The 20290-nt window shown below is 39.6% G+C and overlaps 1 protein-coding gene across 20 annotated transcripts in view; it reads right to left on the minus strand.

The window, feature by feature from the left end:
• ANKS1B (ankyrin repeat and sterile alpha motif domain containing 1B) overlaps positions 1–20290 on the minus strand; it is a 1309735-nt gene that overhangs the window by 319739 nt on the left and 969706 nt on the right. For all 20 annotated transcript variants that reach the window (XM_002752897.7, XM_009004424.5, XM_035258475.3 and 17 more), the window contains one exon: positions 148–300. In XM_002752897.7, coding sequence (XP_002752943.1) covers positions 148–300 — 153 coding nt within the window. The remainder of the gene's footprint in view (positions 1–147; positions 301–20290) is intronic.

Consider the following 20290-nt stretch of genomic DNA (forward strand, 5'->3'; position numbering starts at 1 on the left):
GGCTGGAGCTTGAGAAAGATTGACATCTCAAACAGAAGGTGTATCTATAAATCCCTGTTAGATATCCAAACAGTTATAAATCAAGAAAAATAAAATTTCACTTATCAAGGGTTGAATGGCTAAGGTATGACTAAGAGACCAACTTACATTAATAAGTTCAACCTCCCAGATTTTTTTCAACAGGTCCATCGATGTGTAGCCATTAATTAGAAAGGCTTTGGTGTAGTCACCCAGTTCAATAGAATCCAGCCACTCAGCTACAGAGGTGGGATGGTAGCCATCATGCCCAATGGGTCTCATCTGTAATGAAGAAAATTATATTAGGATTAAACTGTATACTTTTGTCCTAACAACAGAAGGCAGATTTCCCTTTGAAAATTTACTTGATAAGAAGAACAGATCTTTCTGAGAAGGAAATAAGGAAAAAGAAAACACTTTCTGATGTATTTTCACAATTCTAAATCATTAATAATTTTCACGCTGAATTAGTTTTCAAAATATACCCAGAAATTTCCAATTTAGCTGCTAGATTATCTCTATATTTGGAAGAACTAAACATGTCAAACTTCTGTCCTAGACATTATTGGCATTCTGTCGGGTGGAATTCAAAATGATGTTAGTTGAATAGTATTAAATTCAATGCCGAAGGCACCAGGAAGTGCACTTTGAACATGTAGATGATAATTCTCAAATGCACATCATCAAAGCATGTGAAAACACAGCATGACTTAAACATTCAAAGGGAATTCATGCTTATGCAAGACATGTATTGGAGGTAGAGCAAACATGCTGGAGAAACATACTGCTGCCGTGAACCAGTAAAGGAGAGGCCTTTGGGTATTTTAAGACCATGTGTTCTGCATCGACTCTACAGTATGTTAGACATGAATAGAGAACTTGCTGGCAGACAGGCGTCTATTTTTTGTCAGCTATATACAGATTTTAAAAAAATACTTTAGGAGAACAAAGAAATGTGACAGCAACATAATGTTTCTGAGTTTAAATTGGAGTGTGAAAGTAATTTAAGCAAGAGGAACTTCTGGGTTTAAAATTTTGTATGAATTATTCTGGTCCTTGAGCTTTTATTTGAAATTGTAGCTGAATTTGTGGTTCTTGGTTTTCGAAGTGACTCACTTCTAAAACTTGGGCTGCTTTGCATGCCTCACCGTATATCTAATACTTCCGTTATTAAGGACAGCTGGCACCTCATCAACCTGATGGGCGCTTTTGGTAAAACTCATGATGGAAACAGCAATGCTGGGCACAACACAACATAGATTTTCCTCTTCCTTTTCAAACAGATAAATATTAATGGAAATACATATGATTCTGATTTACGAGCAGAGATAAGATTAGTCTGGGCATCAGGGATTCAGATTTTAATCTTAAACATGTTAAGCTTTCTGTCATTATGCACGGCTCTCATTTTTGAGATTCTCCTTATTCCCTCACTTTTAAGTTACTCTTCCTCCTTTCCTGTTGTTCTGCTCCCCAGTCTAGTTTCCATTTCAAAGTTTAAATGTTCTCTATTTTATTTTGTTTTTTTGAGATGGAGTCTTGCTCTGTTGCCCAGGCTGGAGTGCAGTGGTGCAATCTCAGCTCACTTCAACCTCCATCTCCCGGGTTCAAGCAATTCTTGTGCCTTAGCTTCTTGAGTACCTGGAACTATAGGGGAGTGCCACCATGCCTGCTTAATTTCTGAATTTGTCTCTACTAAGAGACAGAATTTCACCATGTTGGCCTGGCTGGTCTTGAACTCTTGACCTCATGTGACTGGCCCACCCTGGCCTCCCAAAGTGCTGGGATTACAGGCGTGAGCCACTGCACTTGACCTAAATGTTCTCTATTTTAAAGTTATAGTGAAACTTATTATTTGCATTAGAGTTTGAACCTGGTCAGACTTTTGTACTTCACTTTTACATGGACTCATTTCAGCTTCTCATTAAATCTTTGTTCATGTAACACTTAACTCTGTGCTTATTACGTGGTACTACAAATATAAATGACATCTCAGCATTTGCAGAATGAATGTTAGTGGCATTCACAAATACCCAGATGTTGTGTATGTATAAAATTGGAGGCAAGGATCCCAAAAGGACACTCATAGGTATTCAGTACCTTCATATTCTGTAGAGAACAAAAATATTGGGGCTGGGTACATTCTCCAGGCCTTGTTAAAAGGTGGTTGAACTGACCCTGTTAACCTAAATAATCACTCTAGCCCCAGGAATCTCCCTGACTACCCCAGTTGACATGAAATAAGAAAGAAATGGAAAAAAGGGAAGAAAGAGAGAGACACTAAGGTTGAAGTTAATTGCCTAGTACGGAGGTCTTGCTGATAGCCCATCCATAGAGTCGACCACCCCAGCAGCAGATACTGGGGACAAGCTTAGGGAGCCTTGTTGACTGGATTTGGGTCAAAGTTAGTTGTCTCATACCAGAGAACTGTGCAGTGGGGTTCCCACAGGTTACCCCCAAGCACTCACACATCACTCTATTGAAGAAGTAATTAGTGGCCATCTGCCACACAGAGGGTGTTGATGGTCACTGTTAGCCAAAGACTCAGGGAACCCCCGACAGGACTACAAAGAAAATCTAGGTAAATATAAAGATGTTTGCTTGTTCCTCCAATCCCCCCTTTCTTGTCCCAATGCCAGAAAATTTAGAATCAGAAAAGTGCCAGTCCCTTGGGGAAAAGTCTAAACTTGGGGGAGGAGGGAGGTGGTGAAGAAAATAAAACTGGAGGTTTCAAATGAATTGGAACTGAGGCGTCAATATCTTAAATGGTTGGAAAGTTATTGGATATGTGTGAGATGATGCTTATAAATAGCAAAGAGAGGGTCAGTTGAGCTTGGCTGAATGACTGAAAAATAAAAAAAGTAAAACCACCACCATCATATCAGGATTGCATTGAATGCAGGCTGCTCAGTAGTCTGATTACTCCTGTAAGGCAAGTTATCCCAGGAGGGAGAAAAATGTTTGGTGGGAGGATGAAAGACAGGGAACAGGGTAGAGGGCACAACTGAAGAGACCTTGGAAATGGGGATGCTAAGGTGTGCAGGGCAGTACTCATCCATCGACTCATTAAATAAATATGTAATCAATGCCTATTCTGATGAATGTTGTGGAAATAGTAGAGAACAAAACAGTCATAGTCTCTGCCTCATGGAGATTATAGCTCTTAATTAAAATATGTGAACAGATGACCAATAAATTATGACGGTTCTGCATACCTGAAGAGAGGAAACCAGTAGAGCCAAATGCAGTTACGAAATTAACTTGACACATATTTAATGATATGCAGAATAGTTACTGTGCTGCACAATCATTTCTTCCAAAGCAATGATCCCATCTGTTCCTTTATTTCTGTTCCTACTGCCATTACCCTGTTTAGGTTCTTGTTAGTGCTTACAAAAACTAATGCAATAGCCTTCTACATGGCCTCCCACCTTTGGTCCATCTTGTACCTTGCTACTACATTAGTCTTCCTAAAAACCAGACCCTTAAGTGGACCCTTGTATAAAAGGGTACACTGTAATGGCTCTTCTTGAGAAAAGTCCAAATGTCCTATTCCAGCATTCAAGGCCAACTGAGATCAGCCTAATCTCCCATTCCTCTGCTTTGTGTAGCAAATAAATGTAACTAGACATGTGTATGTCTAAACAGTACATTAAATTGCTAGCCATTCCCTGAAATGAACCGTATAAGACACAGTCATATCTTTGCTAATATAACTTCCCATGCTTAGAATGTTTTTGTCCCTACTTCTGGAGTGATTTCTTCAGAACTGGCTTCTCTTCTTGAGCTCTGAGATGAAAATTTCTAACCATTGTAGGACATCTCACATAAATGTTCTATAGGTGCCACCAACGGAAGTAAAAAACAAATTTAACTCCTTCAGCTCAAAAACAGGCTTTCTCTTTTCTTTTCATTTCAGTTAATGGGCAACTCTTACTCCATTGCCAAGTAGAAGCTTGGGAGTTGTCTTACTTTCCTCTTTCTGTTTACTGTCATACCTAATTAGGCCAACATGTTCTATCAATTTGATTTCTAAGGTGACTCTCAATTTACTTCTCTTCTTCCAAAATGGACTTTGGAATATGACATTCTCAGCAGTGCTATGTATTTGTTGGTTGATCTTTGGCAAGTTACTCTTTGAACCTGTTTTCTCTTTTTTAGAATATGCATAATAATACCTACTCCAAGTGTTGTTGTAAAGATTATATGAAATAGGGGATATAAATTGACTAGCACAGTGATTTGAATATAATAGCTATTCAATAATAACTGTTAGTTCTCTTTTCTCCCTATTACCCCAAATTAGACTCATGCTTATTTTTTGAAATTGTGTAATATTCTGTCATTGGCTGCTAATCTTTTCAGCTTCCAATCAAATCTCTTCTCTCTCTTTTCTTCCTACTTCGCCGATTTCCTTCCTTCTTTATCTTGTTTAAGAAAAGGTTTGCATCAGCTAACATCTTTACCCCTCTCACCTTCAGCTGACAGCTATTTTTTAGGAACATATCTAACAAGGTCACTCAAGTCGATTGAATTGTTTATTCCAATTCTTCGTTCTCTTACTGTATTAGAATTATGCCCCTATGTCCTTTGCCAAGGGATCGACACTGTGTCTCACTGTGGCTGCAGTTACTTCACAATCTCATTGATGCTGGCCAATAGAATGTGTAAAGTATCAGTGTGGCAATTAGAGATGAGGTCTCTGTGCTCCTGTGTTCTTCTAATCTTTTAAGCGTTCATATGCTCTCTCATAAGAATAGCAAGAGCTAAGGAATTGCATAACTCCTGGTTCTAGGAGAAAGATGAAGACTTGTGGAGCAAACCTAAATTTAACCCAAAGCTTGGAATATACCCTAGCTCGATAGAGCTCAGGAAAGTCCAGTTGATGTTAGGTGAAGCACAGCAGACCCATGAGTAAGAAAAAAAATTTTTTTCTGTTGTTGCTGTGAACTACTGAAATTTTGATATGCAGAGAAAAACAGAATAGAATCACTCCTTGTTTAAAAACCCTTGGTGTTTACCCACTATGCCTGTAGAACATAACTCAGCCTTTTAATTCATGAATCTATTGGCAAATGCATCTTCATGAGACTCAGAAAGATTATGGATGCTGAGTAAGCAAATATCCGTATCCTTCCCAAACTACCTCGTTGTCATGCAGAAACTCTACATGCTTTTTATTTTTTTTTTTTTAAGACAGTCTCACTCTGTCACCCAGGCACCCAGGCTGGAATGGAGTGGTGCAATCTTGGCTCACTGCATCCTCCACCTCTTAGGCTCAAACAATCCTCCCACCACAGCCTCCCTAGTAGCTGGGACTACAGGTGTGCACCACTACACCTGGCTAATTTTTTTTTGTAATTTTGGTTGAGACCAGGGTTTCACCATGTTGCCTAGGCTGGTATCCAACTCCTGAGCTCAAGTAATCTACCCACTTCAGCCTCCCAAAATGTTGGGATTACAGGCATGAGCCACCACACCTGCCCTATGTGCTGCATCTTTATTAACCCTAGACTAAGTAATTTTTTATTGTATGAGTTTGATTGTTGGGGCATAATCTACTGAATACATAATATACCTCCACACCTTTGCTTATGCCATTCTCTCTGCCAGGAATGCAATTTCTACATTTTCTCCTAATGAAATTCTATCCATCCTTAAAAGGTCCTATTTAAACATTGACTCCTTTGTGAATCTTTCTCTAATGTTACCATTATTCCCCCCCAAAATAATAGCTTCTGCAGATTTCTGTAGTATTTTGCATAGAGTTCTATTACAGCATTATTAAGTCTGCTTTCAGTAATGGAGAAGTGAACATTTGTCTTCTTCATTGGACTGCGTACCCCTTGGTGAAGAAATGAGGTGTTAATCATTTCTGAAGTTCCTAAAGTGTCCAGCAGAGCATCTCACACATGGCAGGCATTTGCTAAATGTTTGTTAAATTAAGTGACTTAATGAATACATGGAGATAAAATGACAAATTCATTTCAGTGGTTTGGTATTCATTTGTGGGAGAGGTTTGTTTTTGTACTCCACATTATGAAAACTAAGGTTATCTTTTTTTGCTTAACAATAACACTCATAACTATTTAAAACCTCTATATATCAAGAACCAATTCCAGATAATATATTGTGTTATAGAATGCAATGGACTTTGTTTCCATAGCAAGCATACTTGATTCTATTAGCTGTGTAGCCATGGGCAAATCCCTTCACCTCTCTAAGCTCCAGTGGTGTCAGCTATAAAATGAAGGTGTTGGAACAAGGATCTCCAAGCTGCTTTATAATTCCTAAATTTTACAATTCCATGATTTGTGAATTAATTTTAAATTAGTATCCTATTTATTTACCAAGGAAAGAAAAAACAAGTCCAAAGACAATATTAAAATTCATATATATATATGTATGTATGTATGTATATGATAGGACATGTATACTAAAGGTCACATGGCATTCACATTTCTTTCAAGTAGCTCCAGCAGTACCCACAGGAGCACCATGGCTGCATTCTCAAATTAGCAATGATGAAACTCTTTTTTCAGCAGGAACATCTGGCAAGACAGAGCTGGGAAGTGACAGCTTCAGGGGCTTGCCAGGCCAGCAGTGCTGCTAAGCATGAATGGAAGTCAGGCTCAGTCTATAATATGAGAGGCAGAGTGGTGGGTCACAGAGGCTCACAACAAGGTGATTTGATTCAATTAGTTAAATTCCAAAGTCTGGAAAAACTTAAGCTGAGACAGAAATTGGAGATAGCAGTGAGGCTTTAGTCTTGGGAAAATTGAGATATATTAACATTTTTTAAAAAAACCAAACTCTTTCCTTGTTCTTGTTCCACTCAAATGACTTTCCTCCAGGAGCTTTTTAGAGCATACCTGGCCTCAGAGAGAGTACGCTGTTAACATCGCAGGTGGTATAGCAGGCAGAGAAACCACAGGACAGTGCTCTGTGGACTCCTGGGTTGCAAGGGGGCCAGGTATGGGGCAGCTGGACAACACATGCTCTGAGACTGCTTGATCACCTTCAACCAGAGTAATGTGTTTTATGTAAGAAGGGGAAGAAAGATTTTCTCTGCTTTAAAAAGAAATGTTTGAAAATTATGAATCTAGAAGACTTTTGTAAGATTACATGACCACTAAGGTTTTATTCTCTCTTAACTTTTTGGCTTTATTTGAAGTATTACGGATCTGTTATATGTGGAGTTATATAGATAGATAGATAGATATACATATACATATATACACATCACACACATACACAGAGAGACAGAGAGGGAGGGGGAGAGAGAGAGAGAGAGAGAGAGCGAGCTCCTGTCATTCTGTCATTCTTTCTTTCTGTCTGAAGCCAGCTTTTTCTGTGCAGACAAGGATAATACCTCATGAGATGACGGAGCCACAAGATGGAAGGTTTAGCAGGAGGAAGGCAATAAAAATGGGTTAGAAAACAAAAAGATAGAGAAAAGCTATATACATTATAATAGCTTTGGGATTAAATAAAGAAAAATAGTTCACAATGGGACAACTTATTAAACTAGAATTATGATATTGGCATGGTAATTAGAACAAGAGAATAAGGAACCCAGAAAAGCCAATAATGAATTAGACAGACATTTTTATGCCCAAAAGTGTTAGAAACACAAGAGACAGAGACTACTTGTTGTTCCCTTAAAGCTGTCCTCTTTTCTTCCACATAGTGGGGTTAAATTGGGTTCATGCCTGCCCAACTATAGACAAGATACACGAGCTGCTTTTCTGGTTGCTGCTGTGAAAATATGGTTGAACCTATGGAATGCTAATGAAAGTGTTGCACGTAACTTCCAGGTCACCTCTAAGAAAAATTCCTCTTTTTTTTTCATCTTCCTATAAGCTGGAACATCAGTGCCTGCCAGCTTTGCCTACACAGGCAAAACAATGCCATGGAGTTTGGGAAATGCTTCACAGACCTCAATGTGCCCAGCAATCATGCAGGGAATCTTATTACCAGATGATTCTAACTCCATTGGTTGGAGGGAGGATCAGAGATTCCGCATTTCTAACAAGCTTCTTGGTGATGCTAATGCTGTCAGTCCATGGACCACACTTTGAGAAGTAGTGCTTTGGAGGATGATGGAGCAGCAAATAGAAGGTCCTGGGTCCTCCTGGAATTGCATAGAGCGGAGCCACCTTGTAAACCTGCACTGCTCATTTCAGGACTATTGTATGAGAGAAATTAATATTCCATTATTTAAACCACTATATTATGAATGTCTCTATTTCAGTAAAACAGTCTTTCCTTGAATACAAACATAACTAAAAATGAGCAGTTTCATGTAGAACATTAAACGAAGCCTGTATTTCCATTTGACATTACATTGTAATGGCTCTTGTTTTGTGGGCCATAAGTTTTCACATCTGTTATCGTTAAAGAAGCTTCATTTCCTTTAACTGTGTTTGTTGACATTTCTCTGTCAACGACATCATCATCCCTTGTAACAACTATGCAAGGATTAAGAGGGGGAAAATGCAGGGAAATCCCAAGTTCCTAGCTTGGATATCTGGGGCAAATGGTGGTGTTACCAGCTGAAAGAGAAACGACAATAGGCTGGGATAACATGAAACATTTTGAGACATGAGAAATTAAGGATGCTGGGGAATGGCACTTTAAATTTGGAGGAGAAGTATGGGGGGACACGTGGTCCTGGGGATCATCACAGTACAGGTGAAAGTGTTGGTAACTCCACCTATTAGCTGTCTGACCTTGAGTAAATCACTCATACTTCCTAAGCATCCACTTTCTGATTAACAATGTGAAAGATTAAAAGAATGTCTACTGCTGAGGGTTACCATATGTATTCCATGAAATCACACAAGTAGAATTTAGCACAGTACTTGGCACAGAGAAGCATTCAATAAATCTTTGTTATTTTTATCATAAGAGCTGAAATCATACACAGGTAAGACTGGAGAGGTGATTTTGTAATATGAGAAGTGGCCTGAGAATGAACCAACACTTTCAATGAATAAGGAAAAGATAAGAATAATACTCAGGAGACCAAAGAAGGAATGGTCAAGACAAGAAGAGAAATGGGGTACATAAGAGTGTCAAGGAGAGTGTGGGCAGCAGTGAGGAGATGCTGCAGAGAAATCTCATAAAATGATGAAGGAGAAGGGCTTTGTGGGCTCACAAATAGGTCATTGGAAATAGGTCACCAGACATCTTATTGAGAAGAGCACAGAATTTGAGCTGCCCTAGGTTGGGGTGTGAGTTAGAGATGAGGAATCAGGAAGTGCAATCTAGATCATTCTTTTGGGAAGTTTGTATGGGAAGAAAAGGGGGAGATGAGATTTTAGAAAGCATAGAGGAAAATGCATGGAAAAGGGTAAGAAATGAGGACTCAGGATTGAGGAGAGTCAGAGTCATAAAACAGTAAGTTCTAGGGTATAGTAGAGATTGCAGTGCAGGCCTTGCCTTTTGCTTTGACATTTTGCCCGCCTTTCTTGGAAATTACAGCTCTGACAAGTATAGTTGTAGCTAACCTCAGGGTGAATGCTCTTTGTGTTAAAAGAGTGCGAGTGTCTGGCTTAGACTTGGTGAGAGCTGGATGCCTGTGTGTGAAGTACATGTGACCTTACGGTGAAGGTCCTCACGTGGGCAAGGCTGTTACCCATGTCTCATCCACTTCTTGGATACAAACACAGCAACCTATCATTTACATAGACCCACCAGTGCCAATATCCCTAATGTACCAGGCTCAGCTACTTAAACGTGCCTAGGAAGCTTCTCTTTTCCCACCTGGATGTACTTTTTACACTCAGACTTCCTCCCTGATATGGCTTTTATAATACAGATAGTTGATATTGTCAGGTACTTCCCTCTATTCTGGCTCCTTGTTCTAGACTCTTCTGCTCTGTCCTACTGCTACCCAAGTCTTGGACTAACAGCAGTCCTGAAAATAAACCAGGACAAGCAGTGCTGGCAGACAGTGTGTTGCCAAGTCCAAATGCAGGTCTATCAAGTAGTGTGAGGATCAAATCTCCTACAGGCTGTGAGACCTGGGCTTAGACATCACTGTGCTGTTTCATCAGTGGCTCTTAAAAGACTGATTGAAGATCAAAGAGAAAGTCTGATCTACTGACCATGGGGCCCCAGAAAAAAGTCTACCCATCACCATCTGAGTGCTATGGCAGTGCAACTTTGCTGGGAGAGACATCTCCAAAATGGAGAGCACTATTAATGATAAGAACATCACTTAACAATGATGTGGGACTTTAAAGAGCCTCAAGTGATTTCACACATGTCATCTCGGTTGCAAAGTGTTTTAGGTGATCTTTAGGAAGATGCCCTTTATGGAGTCTGAGAGCCTGGCTATTCCATATACTTACATTCCTTCTGTGGGAATTAAAAGGATTAATATACTGTTACTGTTGTTGGAAGGCAAGGAGTGATAAACTCTCTGTGTTGTGCATCTGTAGCCAGGGAGGGATACACGTACAAATAAGTCTGCTGCTTGCAGCTCCTTTCTTTACAATTAGACTCTGTTATGGATACAATTTCTATAAAAGAATAAAGAGAAACATAAACCCTCAGAAGAGAATCGTGTCTGATGTCACTATGGACTCACAGCTGCAGAAAGTGGTAACCCCTCTATTATTTTTCCCACCACCTACTGAGCCTCACTGACTTGGGGTTCCTTGAGTGTTCAGTTATTGAAGACTCCCAGCTGCAGGCCTAGGGCAGAAGCAGTGAAGTAGTAGTATCTGGAGATTACTTGATATTACAATTTTGGGAAATAAAGGGAAAGGAAAATGCTTTCGACTAGACACTGTCTCTTAATGGTCTATGATTTCTATTTCGTGAATAAGAGCAAAAAATTAAGGTCTAGCCCAGAGAGGGCCTGAGGTATCCCTAATTTTGACAAGTCTTAGATCATGGAGTAAAATAGAAGTGAAGCAATGGACAGCAATGAAGTACTATATTAAAAAAAAGGTTTCAAGACACACAGGTGATCAACTTCCAACAGCACAGAATAGCCTAGAAGCACTAGACTGGCCCAGTCTCTAGCCATTAGTGATAGGCGGCACCCCCTCTGGACACAGGCACTGGGAAAATCACAAGTTAAAGGAGTTAAGTTGCCAACACAGCTAAGTTCTATAAAGCATTCTTGGGGCAAAATGACAACTGGTACAGCAACAACTGCAAAAGAATCTGTCTTATTTCAAGCAGTGTTCATGAGCTACTAGTCAGGCACCAGTCTTTTCAGCTTCATCCGTGCCCGCAGAGATTAACTGTATGTGTAGCAGCACTTTAGAACTGCTACCTGCTATGTAGGATCTGTGCGGGATGCAGATGAAAAGACCAAGAGAGCCATGACACAGTACACATATAACATTGTCCTTGGGGTTGAATTATTTTATTGGTTTTATTGTACCTCTCCCTGAAGCTTTGGGTAACAGAGGTATTTTTTAAAATTTAATAAAAGAAAATGTTTTTTTTACCATCTTTTCATTTCTAAAATCCTTGTTGAGGTAATGTTGACCCTAGAGTCCGTTGTTAAACAATGCTATTTGTTTTATTTCCCTGTTGCAAAGGTTTTTTTTTTATGAAGCAAGGGTTCAAATTAAAGATGAACAGAGGATTTACTGCAACCAGAAAAAGGCACTGAACAATGCTCACTAGCATTCACATTTCCAAGCTCTACCAGTGATGTGAGCTATATTCAGAAAAAAGACGTGGGGTCTCTTTTTCTCTGACAGTACATGTTTTCTGACATTCATGCAGCTATTTGGTGGTTACACAGCACACTGCTTTGCCCTTCAAACAGAAACTTTAAATGCTACTATTAATCAGGAATATTGTTTGCATATTTTTAGGCTCAACTAAAATAATTTCCCCAAACTTGAATCTTCAGAAGATAATGAGTGCCCTGAGTGTCAATTCTATTTATTTGATATTTAAAAACCATGTCCTTTCTCAGAGCCTCTGGGCATGTGCATAATAACATCATCCACAGAAATACTTCAAACAAATAAATGTACCATAAAACCAAAATTAGTGGTATACAAATGAATAACTTATGTTCTACCTGTGTAGAGCAGTACAAAACATATCATTCACATGGTGATCAAATATGAGTATATTCACATTCACTTAGGGAGTTACAAAAATGAGGACCTACCATCTATTCCATTCCCTCTATCTATCCATCCATCCATCCATTCGTTAATCCATCCATCCATTCATCTATCTATCCCATCCATCCATCCATCCATCTACCCACCCACTCATTTACTCAACAAACACTAACCGTATGTCTTCTATGTTCTAAGCACTGTTCTGGATGTGCCAGTCCTTGTGAAGTTTACTTTCTAAGAGGGAAAGACAGATAATAAGCATAATAAATAAAGTATATATTCTGTTAGAAGGTGATAAGTGCTGTGAAAAAGAGAAACTACAGTAGGGGGATTGGTCATGCTGGAGTGTGCGTATGGTGTGGCAGGTGCAGTATTAAGTAGCATGGTCAGAAGAAGTTTCATTCAGAAGAGATTATTTGGACAAAGATTTAAAGACAGTGGGCTGGCTGGCTGCAGTGACTCATGCCTGTAATCCCAGCACTTTGAGAGGCTGAGGCGGGCAGATTACCTGAGCTCAGGAGTTTGAGACCAACTTGGGCAACATGGTGAAACCCTGTCTCTACTAAAATACAAAAAATGAGCCAGACATGGTGGTATGTGCCTGTAATACCAGCTACTCAGGAGGTTGAGGCACGAGAATTCCTTGACCCCAGGAGGCAGAGGTTGCTGTGGGTCTAGGCCATGCCACTGCACTCCAGCCTGGGTGACAAAGTGAAACTCTGTCTAAAAAAATAAAAAAGCATGGCTGGGCGCGGTGGCTCACGCCTGTAATCCCAGCACTTTGGGAGGCTGAGGCGGGTGAATCATGAGGTCAAGAGATCAAGACCATCCTGGTCAACATGGTGAAACCCCGTCTTTACTAAAAATACAAAAATTTAGCTGGGCACGGTGGCGCGTGCCTGTAATCCCGGCTGCTCAGGAGGCTGAGACAGGAGAATTGCCTGAACCCAGAAGGCGGAGGTTGCGGTGAGCCGAGATCGCGCCATTGCACTCCAGCTTGGGTAACGAGAGCAAAACTCTGTCTCAAAAAAATAAAATAAAATAAAATTAAAAAGTAAAAAAATAAAGACAGTGGATTGGCTGTGTTGAGGGTAAGGACTTCAAGTAGAGGGAAAAACTATAGCAAAGGCCCTCAGGAAGTAGCGCCCAGCATATATTCAAGAAATAACAAGGAGACCAATGGGGTTGGAGCAGTGTGGGGGCACAGAGAAGAGAGGAAACAGGGAGTCAGATAAATGAGGGCTTACAAGACCTGGCAAGGATTGGCTTTCCATCTGAGGAAATGGGGAGTCAGTGTATGAATTTGAGCAGAGCTGTGATATGATCTGGCTTACATTTCAGCAGAATCACTCTGACTGCTGTGATGAGAAAAGCAAATAGGGAGGTCTTTTCCAACTAGCTTTGAGAATGTCCCAAGAGGCTGTGGAAGTAATCTAGAAGGAAGGGGCTAGTGGCTTAGACAAGGTGCTAAAGTAAAAGCAGCAAGAAGTAGTCAGATTCTGAGTATCTTGACAGTAGACCAGCAATATTTCCTGAAACACATAACAAAATCTTCCATTTTCTCTAACATGGATCAGGAATCTGTCAGATTAATGGTTGCAGCTGTGTGGCATGGGTTTCAGCTTGAAGAGGACTGTATTCGTCCATTGTGTGTGGGAATGTATGGATGACTGGCAGGGATGGGCTTGTAGCAGTCTGTGCTCAATGAGGATTCCAGGAGCCTGGAAGATTCTGCTCAGAGATTCAAGGGATAGTAGATGAGTATCAGAGAGAATGGGCTATTCTGAATGGATTGCAAAATCTGGCACTCTGACTGTGCCCTGGTCAGTCTCCCGTGGATCATCCCTTAAGAAGAAAAGGTTTCAGTTAAAGAGCTGTATCATGAAACATTTTTGGGACCCTGAGAACAAAAGGAGTCAGCAGAATTGGCACCAGCAACTCTTTCAGCAAGAAGAGATGGTGCCATATTGCAGATATTGGTACCCTCAACATTGGGCACCAGCAATTGGCAATGATGGCCACATTGGCAGGTTTCAGTGGCACTGGCAGAACACTCAGTTGGCAGGGCTAAGGTACCCTTGATGGGAGGACACTAGGTATCACAGCCAGAGGCACAGACATCAGTACCTTTGACACATTGGGCATCTGCAGCTCTGAAGCAGCCCTTGGCAGTCATTAGTGGCAGATTTGGCACCTTTAGTGAGTATTAACAGGACTGAGAGCAGTTTTGGTAGGTCCTGGTGGCACTGTCTCAAGCCTTAGTGACAGAAGACATCACCATGATAGGCTACAGCAAGACACGCAAAAAAGGGCAGATGTCACCTGGTCAGTGGTAGTCTAGTTATCAGTGTTCATGTGACAGGAGACACTATGAATAAATCATTAGGAGGAATTTCAGTAAGGTCTAGAATATGCAGAAAAGTGTTGCTCTATGATTTTTGCTGTTATCCTATTTTGAAGCCCTGGTTGGAGTTCCTGAAAACCCCTTTTATATTTATAGTTAAGGGATAATCTAAGAACTATTCCATTACCATTGGAGTGAGAACAGCAGTCACAACAAAAATAGCTTGATCTTTAGGAAAATGTTTCCAGCCTCATAGTCTGGGGTGTGTGTGTGTGTGTGTGTGTGTGTGTGTGTGTGTGTGTATGTGTGTCAGTCCAGAATTTCTAATTATCTCAGACAATGGAGTGACTAAGAATCTTCAGCTCTACTTATGGGAATCCCCAGTAGAGTTGCTCTTACAATAGTTTTAGTACTTATTATTTATTTAATTCAACAAGAATTTTTAGGCACTATAGTGCATCATATATATAATATCATCCTAGATATTGTATATCTAGAACAATATATACAACATCATCCTAGATATTATATAAATGCAAAAGGGAATAAAGTTTCTACCTTCCGGGAGTATGTAATTTCCATGGGTGTACATTTGAAATAGATACAAATATAATTCTGTGTCACTTAACAACAGGGATACATCAGAATGTGTCCTTAGGTGATTTTCTCATTGTGCGAATGTCATACAGTGTACTTAAGTAAACCTAGATCGTATCACCTGCTACCCACCTCGGCTATTGCTCCTAGTCTACAAACTTGTCCAGCACATTATTATACTAAGAACTGTAGGCAATTTAACATACATCACCAGGTGATGGAAATTTTTCAGCTCCATTATAATTTTATGGAACCACTTATATATGTGGTCTATCATTGACCCTAATGTTGTTATATGGCATGTAACTGTATACAAAGACAAGTTAAGTGCCAGTTTTTTAAGTTCTAGAAAAAAATACTAGAGTGGATTGAAGACATTTGGGAAAGTTTCTTCTACAGTTTCTCTTGGGGTTAGTATATGGGGAAGTAAGTGATTGTATGTGTGTATGTGTTTGTCAAAGTGGGGGATGCAGGTGGGAGGGGTGGGGCGGAGAGAGAGAAAGAAAGGGAGGATGAATACAGACATCCATTTCTCCTTATTGTCCCTACTCCTAGCAGGCACAGTCCTACGATTCTCTGTCTGAAGTGACTCCTTCAATGTCCTATTTGGCCAAAAAAACCCTGTTCATTCTTTGAGATTCAGATCAAGAATCATCCACCTGTCCAGAAAGCCTTTCCTGATCCTCATGCATTTAACTCTTCCTCTCGCAGCATTTTCCACATGGTATTCTAGTTTTTGACTTATCTATCTTTGTCTAAACTGTAGGCAGGACTCCTTGAGGCACGAACCCAGTCTTCTCCATGTTTCCAGTCCCATATCTGGACTTATATAGAGCTGAAATGAAGGGACAGTCTGATTGAATGGATGGACAATGAGCAATTTTCTCATGTCTGGGCATAGTTGTGTGGGTCTTTGCAGATACTGGATGTCTGTGGAGTTGCTCTAGCTTCCTTTCGCCTACCTCTGAGCCTATTGGGACTTGGGATACAAGGTAATTGTCACTTCATGTCTACATCATGTGGCACTTGGAAAAGTGTTCTGGCTAAAGTGGATGATAATGTAATTGAGTCCCAGAGGTGACAGGCAGGGAAATGGATCTCTTTGCATTTACTGAAATATACATCTGTGGGGAACATTTCACATTCAAAGCTTTCTTATAATACATTTACCTCTTAGTATCTAGAAAATTGTAAATACAAGCCTTTGCCAGCAAGCAGTAGCTTCTAAGTAAAGAAGGGGTTGAGGGTTAAAACTAACATAATGCATCGAGGAAAAAGCTTTTAACCTGTCAGGACTCTGTGATTCATAAATTATAACCTTAAAAATAATTTAAAGTGTATCCATTTAGCACTTACACCTTCATGAATTCATGAAACTACAAGTAAAGCTAAAATGTGTTTCCTCTTGAAAACATGAAATCTGGCAGTTTCTTGAGTACTAATTTCCTTTGATAAGAGGAGTAGTTATCTGGTAACTTAAGAAAAAAAAGCTGAATGTCTATTTACTAAAATAGAAGACAATAGACTTGTGTGAGATACTGAAAATGGCCAGTCATTTTTTTCCCCAAAGATGAGTGTATTGATGGGTGATTCCACAGAGTACAGACATGGGGCATTCCTGTGATAGGAAGTAGAGGAAAGCAATTAAGGGCATCGGCTCTGGGGCCAGGCTGGCCAATTTCAGTCCTGACTCTGACACATACTAGTGGTGTGACATTAGGCAAGTTATCTTGTTTGTGCTTTAATTTCTTCACCTGTAAAATAAGGATTTAATTTTGAGATTTAAATGTGTTAATCTAGAGTTAATCCGAAGTACTTAGAATAGTGCCTGGCACATAAGCAATTTTCTATTTAAGTGATTGCTATTATCACAGGGGTTTGGCCCACAATGTTTTTCTGGCATGCTGAGGAACATCTTGGTGAATGTGGATTCTATAGGTAAAGTGTTCACTGTGGGTCCAAAGGATAGGTGTAAGGACTACTGGTGTGAAGTCCAAAATCCCATTTACTGCCACCCCTCCTCATCCCTCACACAAATAACCACAAAGGAATACCATGGAATGAAACAGTGCTTAGCTTGGGAAGAAAGAATAGTAACTATGTCACTAGTTTAGCCTACTCCATTGAAGCTGACTATAGGTATTTGTTTGAGTTTGAAATATTTAACTCATTATAGCTTAAAGGACAAAGTGATGAATGAAATTTATAGCTGGATTGATGGCACTAGCTGTATTTCAGTTGTAATAAGCAGAGGATGGTTATTATAAATAGGAAAAAATAGCATCTCTATCTGCCTGTTAGCTAAGCATATTCTTTGGGTCACTTTTTGCTTGGAGTATCATGAGTTACCATAAACTTCCACAACAAAGATTTCTTTTTAAAATTTGACTTCTGTATTATTTTTTTTTTCTTAGAGACAGGATGTCATTATGCTGCCCAGATCTCATTATGCAGAGTACAGTGGTGGGATCATAGCTCTCTGCTCTTTAACTCCTGAGCTCAAGCAATCTTCCTGAGTAGCTAGGACTATAGGTGTGTGCAACCATGCCTGGCTAATTCTTTAATTTTTTTGGAGAGACATGGCCTCACTATATTGCCCAGTCTGGTCTTAAAGCCCTTCCCTCATGCGATACTCGTGCCTTGGCCTTCCAAAGCACTAGGGTTACAGGCACAAGCCAACATGCCCAGCCACAACAGAGAAGTTTTAAAGGTACCTAGGAATGGCTTTTTGATTCATCTGTCTCCTTCTCCAGGAACCTACTCCTGATTCCCTGAACAGAAGATACCTTCCTTCCCTTTCACTTAACATACAAAACTTGTGTTTTTACTCCTGTTATAGCTCATTTCATGTTCTGACTTGTACCATATTAAGATCACTTGCATATTGGTGTGACTTCTTTTCCTAGGCTAAAATCTTCTTGAAGGCAGATACTGTATAATTTCATCTTATTTTTCTCCTTGTACTGTGTCTTGGGACGTAAGTAAATGCTCAATTCATTTGCAGACATAACTTGAACAGAAATATCTCACTTGAATGCCATTGATTGAAAATAAGAAATATAGTCAAATTCCACTCAATGATTAAGTTAGCACTTATTTCAACTGTATGGTAAAGGCAGGTGATAATGTCTTATTCAAAATGGCAGATATGCTGTTTTACAGTTCCTGTGTAAATGCATACAGTTCTGCTTTTCTATGAAATTACAATGCCTTTAGCAACTTAATGGAACTACACTGTTGAGATCTGACTGCTCAGCTTCTCAGTTCACTTCCATTCCATTCTATGCTATGTATATTTACATCGAGTCCTTGCTGTTTAAGGTACTCTTCATTTCTCCTCCTCTTCCAACTTCTCTCCCATTCCCACTCATTGATGGGAACTGACTGCATTACTTCTAAGAAATGCAGACAGGAAGACCTCTCTGTATTAGGCTTATTCATTTAATCTCTTAAATAGGGAGGCCTGAATTATGACTTTAAACATCTTCTCTTCTAGCTTCTGATGGACTAAACAATAATCTCTAAATACATATCAAAATGATCAGTTTAAGTAGATGACAATCAAATTTGAAAGGGTTGCCAGTTTTTTATCTAGAAAACGAATAATCTGCTTTGTGAGAAATCCACCAGCAGAGAGTAGAATGTTCACTATGCAATGCAGTCACAGGCATTTTTAGTCTGACTCTCTTATGTCAGTAATTAAGTTCTTTTCTGTTACTTCTTGGCCCCAGGCAAAAGCAACAACAAAAACGTATTGACTTTTGTTAATTTAGGGAGAATTTGTTGAACATATGCAAGTGGTCATAACTAATATCAACTGAGTTCCTCTAAATGTCAGAAACTTCATATGCATTTTTGTATTTATATCTCACCATGACCTGATGTGATAGGTTCCACTATTATCTATTTTTTTCTAGATAAGGACACTGGGATTAGAGAATTTAAGTAACTTGCCCAAGGTGACACAAACTGTAGGTAGCTAAACTAGGATTAAATTAGATTTAACTAAAAGCTCAAGAGAGTTATTCTTTGAGCCCCTGCAAGATTGCAAGTTCCTTAAAGATGCCTTAAGTGGATTATTTAGCCTACTCATCTCATTATCTCCTTAGTATCCTTAGGGTGCTTTGAAGTACAGTGTTTAGACAATACTGTGGGGTGGTTAAGAACCTCAGTTAAGCTGCCTCAGTATGAATTCCAGTTTATTCACCTAAAATAGCATTCACAAACTCCCATAATTTTCTGTCCATTTCTTGCTTAATAGTTCTCCACAGCATTTACCATTACCTGAAATTACAGTTTTACTTCTTTTATTTCTGGGTCCCCCCACTAGAATGTAAGCTGCATGAGGACAGTAACCTTATAGGTCTTGCTTCCTAACACCAGTTTCTCAATAGCTAGAACAGTGCCTGGCATGCAGTAGGTGGTTTATAAATATCTACTGAATGAATAAATAAAAGGAGATACATTTTGTTTATTGTTTAAGCCTGGAGTAGTAATTCTCAGATACAATTAATAGGCTGTATCACAAAGAATGGAGCCAAGATTCAAACTCAGAGAGTCTGACCACGTTCCCAACCATTCATGCTGCTTCCTGGATTAATCCCATAAAAATATAATTTCCCTGGAGTTTATGCTCTGAAGAGGTGTCTTCACTTTCTCTTAGAGAATGACCTTTCATCTTGCCCATTTTCCTTCCTCTCTACCCAGATTAAAGAAGAAAATAAATTAAGATTATTTTACTTATTAAAACAGCACCATATGCTATCAGTGAAGCTTCTCTCAGGCTACTTCAAGGATAAAGAATTGAATGACCCCTGGAGGCTACTGGGCAGCTCACATGGCCTATATCTGCCTTTCTTCTTTTTTATGTTTGTCTTTTTCTTATATTTCTGGAACTCTTGGATTCCTGCTGCAACCCTTCCCCTCTAGCCTTGAGAAGGGAGTTCAGTGGTCCATGGAGGCTCAAAAACTGCCTTTCAAGCCTGAAATGTAAAAGGAAGCCCAATTTTATAAATGATCCCTGTTCTTGCTTTTAGTCAATTGGTTCTTTCATTTCCTGTCCCTTTCAGTTTCTTTCACAAACACACAAGCAACTCACAGCCTCGGGTCTCTGATACAGCACAGTATTCACTCAGGAGGCAACTGTCATGAGCACAGATATCTGGGATTTAGTTCCAGTTCAGTTACTAAGGAGCAATCTTCCTTGGGGCAAGTCAGTTAATAG

This window comes from Callithrix jacchus, chromosome 9 (genome assembly GCF_049354715.1).
Source record: "Callithrix jacchus isolate 240 chromosome 9, calJac240_pri, whole genome shotgun sequence".
Lineage (NCBI taxonomy): Eukaryota > Metazoa > Chordata > Mammalia > Primates > Cebidae > Callithrix > Callithrix jacchus.